Source organism: Camelina sativa, chromosome 15 (assembly GCF_000633955.1).
Source record: "Camelina sativa cultivar DH55 chromosome 15, Cs, whole genome shotgun sequence".
NCBI classification, from domain to species: Eukaryota; Viridiplantae; Streptophyta; class Magnoliopsida; order Brassicales; family Brassicaceae; genus Camelina; species Camelina sativa.
The window spans coordinates 22,519,627-22,529,125 of NC_025699.1; the positions used below are offsets into that span (position 1 = coordinate 22,519,627).

The 9,499-nt window shown below is 41.0% G+C and overlaps 2 protein-coding genes across 2 annotated transcripts; one reads left to right on the forward strand and one right to left on the reverse strand.

The window, feature by feature from the left end:
* LOC104747326 (nuclear transcription factor Y subunit B-7) lies at nt 7,149-8,049 on the forward strand. The gene has a single exon (XM_010468946.1). It carries the CDS (start codon nt 7,198-7,200, stop codon nt 7,843-7,845), a length of 648 nt encoding a protein of 215 aa, XP_010467248.1. The 5' UTR covers nt 7,149-7,197; the 3' UTR covers nt 7,846-8,049.
* On the reverse strand, nt 8,345-9,174 carry LOC104747328 (NAD-dependent malic enzyme 1, mitochondrial-like). Its single transcript, XM_010468950.1, has 3 exons — nt 9,063-9,174; nt 8,856-8,970; nt 8,345-8,602 (listed from the first exon to the last, which is right to left on the reverse strand). The coding sequence occupies exons 1-3, from the start codon at nt 9,161-9,163 to the stop codon at nt 8,528-8,530; spliced, it is 291 nt and encodes a 96-aa protein (XP_010467252.1). The 5' UTR covers nt 9,164-9,174; the 3' UTR covers nt 8,345-8,527.

The following is a 9,499-nucleotide window of genomic DNA, read 5'->3' on the forward strand; positions in this document are numbered from 1 at the left end:
TTGGAAGAGACACCAGCTTGACTGGAGTAAGGGAAGTTGTTGGAGACCCAAGATGTGACACTGAAGAGGCAATTCCCAGCTTGCCAACACCCCACTTCAAGGATCCACTTACGAGTTGTTTCAAACGGAATGTGAATGAGGACGAGCCCATTTGGAAGGCATCAAATGTTTATCCGACCGTTCCTCCCCCAGATAGGGTTTTAGGTCAACAAAGATCTTACCAGGAGGAGGAGGATTATCATGGAAGTGGGCTACAATGTGCTCCTTCCAAGTATCCAAGGCTCTTAGGATTATGGAAGCAGGGGCACAAACCTTCGGGGTACCATCCTTTGAGAATGAGGGTTTGACAGCCTTGGTGAGATTGCACAGGCTGGGGTCAAAGCGTTCCGCCCACATCAATTGCGTATCATCGATTACAGGTGGAGATTGTATCACCGGGAGTAGGAGGGAAGAATTCAGAGAAGCTGGGTCCTTCGGCGGATCTGACTCTAACGGTACAGTCTTTACATTCAGTCGACGAGGGAGAAGAAGGAGGAGCAGGGACTTCCAAGCCAGGAGCTTGTACCTCAACTGCATCAGTGGAAGCTATAATTGGATCTGGGGTCGGGATCGAAACAATAGGTTCCCGACTTGGTATCTCCGGATCGGGGGTCGGAATTCGACATCGAATTAGCAGGAAGAGGGAACAGAAATGAAGAGGGGGGAGAAAGAAGATGTTCTTGACGTCGGCGTGAGGCCAAACCGTCGGCGACGAAGTCCTTTTAGGTTTCGCTTAAATTTTCGCTTTTTTCGAGTTTCCTCTCATATGCAGCCTTTGTTGTCTTTAGAGTTTTTTTCTCTCTTATCATTTACATCTCTCTTCCCAAATCTCTTATCCTTTGTCTGTTTTTCTGTTAAACAATGGCCACCGTTGCCGCAACACCCTCTTCTAATGAGAATCCTTACAGCATCTCACAAATAAAGGCTTATATACCAATCACACTTGATATCAAAAAGCTCAACTATCAAGTTTGGAGAGAGCTTTTTGAAACTCATTGCATCTGTTTTAGGGTTTCGGACATCTTGACAGCACAACCGTCTCCACCGATGACACTGCAAAACAATGGCAAGAACACGATGGCTTAGTCAGTGGATCTATGGCACTATTTCTGAATCGATCCTTGACACCGTCCTCAAACGAAGTGCTGAGCTCGCGACTTGTGGCTAACAATCGAGAATCTGTTTCAAGACAACAAAGAAGCTCGTGCCTTGGAAATTGAAAGTGAGCTTCGCACCACCGTGATTGGAGATCTCTACCGCCAGAAGCTTAAGTCCATGTCCAACCTTCTTTCTAATCTTGACTCATCGGTTACAGAACGTGCTCTCGTCATGCATCTCTTCAGTGGCTCTCTGATAAGTTTGATAACATAATTAATGTTATCAAACACAAATTTCCCTTCCCAGGTTTCATTGAAGCTCGATCTATGTTTTCGATGGAGTAGAAGCGCCTAACCAAAACCATCCCATATTCCCATCGATTGGTGACCTAGCCAACGCCCTGTCCTTTCCCACTGACACATAGACCTCTAACCAGAATTCTTCGGCAGCTGCCATGGCTGCCGCATCCCTCCTCTGTTCTCACATCTCTACTATATCCAAAACAATTTCTGACATGTACAACACTTGCTGTTGACACCTCCTATCTTATTTTCTCTGCCTACATCGTCTTTAGCATGCAGCTAAGCTTTGCTTAGCTAACCACAAGGTGCTCTATAGAATTTGTATCGAGATTACTTCTCAAGTTTAAGAACACAAAGCTAAAAGAATTACTCTCTTTTATTAATCTTTAGGAAAATCTCTCAAAACCTAAAGCTCTCTTGTTCTCTTTAAACTCTTACATTATGCAATGACTCTGCATCTCCTTTTATATTAAACCTTACATAATATTCTCCTAACTCAAATAGGAAAACTAACTTATCTTAGATAGCTCCTAAGACTCAAATATGTATATTTAGCTTTTCTCCTAAATATACTCTTCTTGGACCTCAAGCTATGTCAAGCTTAATCCAACATTCTCCCTCCTAAGCTTGAAATCTTCATCACCAACAACCTTCACACCAATGAGCTCTCTCATCTCCTTGAATTTAGTCCTTCCAAGAGCTTTAGTCAAAATATCTGCCTTCTGCGCTTCTCCAGGAACATGCTCAACTTCAACCTGTCCATTTTCAACACACTCTCGAATAAAATGATATCTAGTGTGTATGTGTTTGCTTCGGCCGTGAAAAACAGGGTTTTTGGTAAGAGCTATCGCCGACTGATTGTCAATTCTGATAACAGCTTTCTCACATTGTGTCTCTGAAATCTCACTAAGCAGATCTTGTAGCCATATTGCTTGTCTTGCCGCCTCTGTAGCAGCCATAAATTCTGCCTCACACGACGAGAGAGCTACTGTCTCCTGCTTCTGAGAACACCAAGTGATCAAGCTCCCTCCAAGATAAAAAAACGTGACCTGTTGTGCTTTTCCCATCATCAGGATCCACATTGTGACTGCTGTCACTGTACCCGATCAAACTCGAACTCCCTGAATTCAATCTACTGAAGGTCAGTCCTAATGTGGTGGTTCCTCGCAGGTACCTTAGACACTGCTTCATAGCTGCTCCGTGCGACTCCTTCGGGTTCTGCATGTATCGACTCAGGACTCCTACACAGAATGACAAGTCGGGTCTCGTATGGAGTAAGTAACGAAGACACCCCACAAGTTTTCTGTATTTTGTGGCGTCAATGTCTTTCTCCTGCGGTGATTTAGATAACTTCAGTCCAGCTTCCATCGGTGTTTGAACAGGGTTGCAGTTAGACATTCCAGCCTCCTCTAATATCTTTAATGCATAGCGTCTCTGGCTTAGAGTTATCCCATCCTTGTGTTGACATACTTCAATTCCTAGATAGTAAGTCAGTTTACCAAGATCACTCATTTCAAACATGGACGCCATTTCACTTTTAAACTCTCTTATGACCTCCACACTCGAACCTGAGATGAACAAATCATCAACATACACTGCAACGACCAGCATTTCTTGATTCACCCTTTTTTGATAGACCGAAGGTTCTTTAGTGCACTTCTTGAATCGCAACTTATGGAGAACTTTATTCAACTTTTCATTCCAAGCTCTTGGAGCTTGTCTAAGGCCATACAAAGCTTTGTTAAGCTTGTATACCTTTTCTTCGCATCCTTCAACAACAAAACCTTCAGGTTGTGACACAAAAACAGTTTCTTTCAATTCTCCGTGAAGAAATGCTGTCTTAACATCAAGGTGATGAATCTCCCATCCTTTGGACGCTGCAAGACTGATAAGAAGACGGATTGTTTCAATCCTTGCCACCGGAGCAAATACATCCTCGAAATCAATTCCCAGTCTCTGCACATACCCCTTAGCAACAAGTCTGGCCTTGTATTTATTTATGCTTCCATCAGAATTTTTCTTAAGCTTGAACACCCACTTCAAGCCTATTGGTTTTGCGTCTATTGGAAGATCAACCAAATCCCAAGTATGGTTCTTTGTGATGGAGCTGATCTCATCTTCGCACGCAAGCATCCAATGTTTGGATTTTTGTGCTTCATAGAAATCACTAGGTTCTTCGTTCAAGATCATCAGCAATTCTTCACCACACACTTCAGCTAACAACACATAGTCATTCAGATATTTTGGTTTGACAATCGCTCTTTGCGATCTCCTGAGCACCGTTGCAATGTGATCCTCATTACCAGCAACTTCTCTCTCATTACCATCATCGCTGTCTGTGTCAGTTGTGATGGTTTCTTCTGCAGTTGGGATAATACTCGAGTTATGTTCAAGTCTCCTCTGTTCTACAAGCCTTCTCTGTTCTTCGTTGCCTTGCTCTGCATCATGTATACCATGATTTCCAAAAACTCCAAACTGAATCCTAAACTCTCCAGCTTTATCTTCCTCTGCAACATTCTGACTCCAGTTCCAGCCCTTTGTTTCGTCGAATGCAACATCACGGCTTACTGTTACCTTTCGAGTGACTGGGTCATACAACCGGTAGGCTTTCGACCCTGGTTCCGTACCAAGGTGAACTAAAACTCTCGACCTATCATCCAGTTTTCGTAGGTGAGGAGCTTCTGTTCTCGCATATCATTAGCACCCAAACACTCGTAGATGACTAAGGTTGGGTCTTTTATCTCGGAACATCTCATAAGGAGTCTTATCTTTAAGTGTTCTTGTAGCAACACGGTTAAGCAGATATGTTGTATGCCTGATTGCTTCTCCCCACATAAAATTAGGAACTCTCATATGCTTGAGTATACTACGAGTCATTTCCATCATAGTCCTATTACGCCTCTCGACAACCCCATTCTGTTGTGGAGTGTATGGGGCTGTGAGGTGTCTAGTTATCCCCGTATTAGCACAGAATTCATTAAACTCCTTTGACACGAATTCTCCTCCACGATCTGTTCTGAATGTCTTGATATGCTCCCTTGTCTCTTGCTCCACCAAAGCCTTGAATCGCTTGAACTTGTTAAATGCCTCACTCTTTTCTTTCAGCAAAGACGTCCACATATATCTTGAATAATCATCAATTAGCACAAAGATATACTTGTTTCCAGCCATTGTATTTGGAGTTATGGGACCACAAAGATCTCCGTGAATCAATTCTAAAGGTTTAGTTGCTCGATAAGTAGTGGCCTGTGGGAATACTTGACGTGTTTGCTTGCCAAGTAGGCAAGAGCCACAAATCTCCTTTTCCAAGTTCATCCGTGGGACTCCTATGACAAGTTCTCCTTGTATCATAGCTTTCATTGATCCAAAATTCAGATGACCCAAACGGGCATGCCACCTGGCAGTGTCGCTTGTTGTTGCAGAGAACAAACACACCGAGTCTTTAATTCCCATGTGTACTTTGTATAACCTGTTCTTCGATCTGGTTGCTTTAGCTAGCAGTTTGCCATCACAATCTCGCATTATGAGATTGTCTCCTTTCATTTGAACATTGCAGCCTGATTCTGTAGCTTGTCCTAAGCTAATGATATTGCTTTTGAGTCCCGGTATGAAGTACACATCAGCCATTGTTCTTGATTCACCATTTCTGTCTATGAATTCTATTGTTCCCTTCCCTTTGATGTCGATTCGAGAGTCATCACCAAAGTGTACTTTCCCAGTAACAGTATTATCAAGACTTGCAAAATACATGCGATCCCCTGTCATATGGTTGCTGGCGCCATTGTCAAGGTACCAAACATCCTCTCCAGTGTTTGTTTCATAATGACTTGGCACGACCTTCTATTCGTTTAAATTCACGATCTCATGTATCATAAGCTCATCTGCTTCCGCTGTACTCTTATTGTCGGTTTCTTGCACCTCCTGTAGCTTAAGTAGACGGTCAGGACAGTTTGAAGCAAAGTGTCCTGGTTTGTCGCAACGATAACAGATCACCCTTGACGTATCTCGTCCACCATTGCCACGTCCACCGTTGAATCGTCCTCCGCGACCTCTACCTCTACCAAAGCGTCCTCCACGTCCTCGACTTCTGAAATCTCCAGATGGGTCATAGTATGGTTGAGATTCCATGTTCGCAAACATCAGTTTGCCTTGATCATCCTGAACTTCCTCTTCTTCCTCAATGATACGCTCTTCATAGGTTTTTAAGCGCCCAATAATATCTTCAAAACTCGTATTTTTCAGATCGAGTACCTGTTCTAGTGAGGCAACGATGTGAATATACTTCTTCCGTGGGAGACTCTTGAGAAACTTCTTGACAAGCTTAGATTCCTCAATCTCTTCTCCTAAAGCAGCTGATTTGGAAGAAATTTCAGAAAGCTTGCCAGAGAAGTCATCAATTGATTCCGTGTCCTTCATCTTCAAGCGATCAAATTCGGCCATCAATGTCTGCAGTCTTGCTTCTTTGACTCTCTCTGCTCCTACATGTCTTGTTTTTATGGCTTCCCACACCTTCTTCGCCGTGTCCAATTCTCCAACTTGCAAGATGAGTGTCTCAGGAATCGATTGGAATAACAAGGCCATGGCCATGTTGTTTTTCTCATCATCATCAGAAGATTCTTCGATGATATCCCAAACCTTATGCACCCTGAGAAGAATTCTCATCTTCATAGACCAGACTGTGTAGTTGGTCGTAGTCAGCATGGGGCACTTGATCGAAGAAGGAGAAGAGCCTCCTTCTTTTATGTTTGCTAGCGCCGTACTTGATGACTCCGTGATCTCTCCCATAGTATCGATTGACAAGCTCTGATACCAAATATAGAATTTGTATCGAGATTACTTCTCAAGTTTAAGAACACAAAGCTAAAAGAATTACTCTCTTTTATTAATCTTTAGGAAAATCTCTCAAAACCTAAAGCTCTCTTGTTCTCTCTTAAACTCTTACATTATGCAATGACTCTGCATCTCCTTTTATATTAAACCTTACATAATATTCTCCTAACTCAAATAGGAAAACTAACTTATCTTAGATAGCTCCTAAGACTCAAATATGTATATTTAGCTTTTCTCCTAAATATACTCTTCTTGGACCTCAAGCTATGTCAAGCTTAATCCAACATGCTCATGGCGTTTTTTTGCTTGGATAGAACCAGTGGTTAGCAAAGCAAAGCCTAGCTGCATGGTAAAGACGATGTAAGCAGAGAAAATAAGATAGGAGGTGTCAACAGCAAAGGTTGTGTCAGAAAAATTTCTGGATATAGTAGAGATGTGATAACAGAGGAGGGATGCGGCAGCCATGGCAACTGCCGAAGTATTCAGGTTAGACATGCAGAAATATATTTAGTATGGGGCACTAGTGTAACTATATTAATTAAATTAGAGGGCACTTAACTAAATTTTACACTATATATTTGAAGAAAATTGAAAAAATAGAGTGGGGCACATGCCACACCCAAGCTCTACCTGCGTCCACCACTGGGTTAGAGGTCTATTTGTCAAGAACAAAATAGGAAAATAAAAATTCAAAAACACTATTTGATGACAATATTTTACATGATTGCTATTTTCTTACTCTTCATTCTTGTTTGGCAAATCATCTAAAAAAAAAGAAAGAGAGCGAGTCGCATGGAGTTCCAAATTTGGTTGTTAAGGTATCCATAAATAGACAAGTTGCCTAGTTTCATGCACTAAACTTAACCATAAAATCAGATAGATCACATGGTTGCATCAATCATAAAAACAAAGAGAAAGGAAGAGAGTTATGACTGAAGAGAGCCCAGAAGAGGATCATGGGTCTCCTGAAATAGCCGAAACGAATCCAGGAAGCCCTTCTTCAAAGACCAACAACAACAACAACAACAAAGAACAAGATCGGTTCCTTCCCATTGCTAATGTCGGAAGGATCATGAAAAAGGTTCTTCCCGGTAACGGAAAGATCTCGAAAGACGCCAAAGAAACCGTTCAAGAATGCGTCTCGGAGTTCATCAGTTTTGTCACTGGTGAAGCTTCTGATAAGTGTCAGAGAGAAAAGAGGAAGACCATCAACGGAGATGACATCATTTGGGCCATTACAACTCTCGGATTCGAAGACTACGTGGCTCCATTAAAGGTTTACCTCTGCAAATACAGAGACACCGAGGGAGAGAAAGTTAACAGCCCAAAACAGCAACAACAACAACAAAGACAACAGCAACAACAGATTCAACAACAGAACCATCATAACTACCAGTTCCAAGAACAAGACCAGAACAACAATAACATGTCATGTACTAGTTACATCTCTCATCATCATCCTTCTCCATTCCTACCCGCCGATCATCAACCATTTCCCAATATTGCTTTCTCTCCTAAATCATTGCAGAAACAGTTCCCCCAGCAGCATGATAACATTGATTCCATTCACTGGTGAGATACTTTCGTTTTTATTTTTTTTTCTTTTTCTTTGTTCTTTCTATAAATTATATGCTTTCTTTACCTTTTTGTGAGTACAATCTTGATCCTTATATAACAAACTGTTGCTATATAGACACATTAGATACGTACATCGATCTTGATATTTTCAGTATTACCCATGTCATGATTTTGTGTAATAGAATGAATACTTATTCATATATTTTTCGGATAAAACTGAATCACACCACAGGAATATGTAGCAAGTCAGATACACAACTAACTGGGGTTCATATGGTGAATATTTGGTTTAACCCACGGTAAGTATAAATCTAATTCAGTGTTGATAATCCAAAACTTTGAACCTTTTTTACCAAGAAAGTGATACCTATCACCTTACTATTTGAAAGTTACCAAAAATGTTATACCTGATAAAGTATCACTAGAGAATAGCTGCATGCATTCTCATGTATCTCGAACTAGTTGATTTTGGGAAATCATTTGTTGACACTAAAGAGAATGGTGTTCATTGTTCATCTGAATCTGATCGAGTAAGAAGAACCCAAATAATCAACATTTTTTTTTTTTACATAAAAACAAGAGAGCAGCGACTATGAATCTGCTTGGGTATGAAGCAACCACATTATGAATTTTTACATATAAATAAGAGAAAGTAGACTAATTCATTTTGGGAACCAGATTTAGTCATCTTTGTAGACCAAAGTCGGATACTCTGGACTCCACATGTTGTTTTCCACGTACTCCATCAGCTCCTCCTGCGAAACGCACAACACAGCGTCAACATAATTAACATTTCGGCTTAGTTTTTGGTTGGTCTTTATATTCTCTAATGGAAAGAAATCAGGTAAGCACTATTCTTTTACTAGCATATAACCAAACTCATATACATTCTATGCAGAATACGATTTGATCATCAGGAGTTCCAAATAGACCAGAGACGTTATTTCAACGTCTTTTCTCTTCCCCATAGTTTCTAATTATACTATAGATGATCATAAGCTGAATTACCTCACTAAGCTTTTGGAGCTCTCGAGCGTCCATTTCCCTATATCCGCCGACCAGATCCTCCTCAATCGCTTCCTTAATCACCGCAGCTGCTATACTTTTTGTTATGTCTCGTATCCTGCAATTTCGATTCCACAAACCAGATATAACAACATCTCTATCAAAACCCTTTTCTTATGCAACACGAAGAATGTGCTTTTATTGTGTCACCTTGATATTGGAGGATATATAATCCCCTGTAGCACTTCTTCTTCGCTCATGTATGCTGCTAGGCTGCAGTTGTTTAGCGGAACAGTGTCATGATTCAACATTCATAAAATACGGGAATTGATTTAAATCAGTGTCTTCTTATATAAGAAAATCTACATCAACTAGTGTACGAAACCTCAACCATACTTTGNCACGTACTCCATCAGCTCCTCCTGCGAAACGCACAACACAGCGTCAACATAATTAACATTTCGGCTTAGTTTTTGGTTGGTCTTTATATTCTCTAATGGAAAGAAATCAGGTAAGCACTATTCTTTTACTAGCATATAACCAAACTCATATACATTCTATGCAGAATACGATTTGATCATCAGGAGTTCCAAATAGACCAGAGACGTTATTTCAACGTCTTTTCTCTTCCCCATAGTTTCTAATTA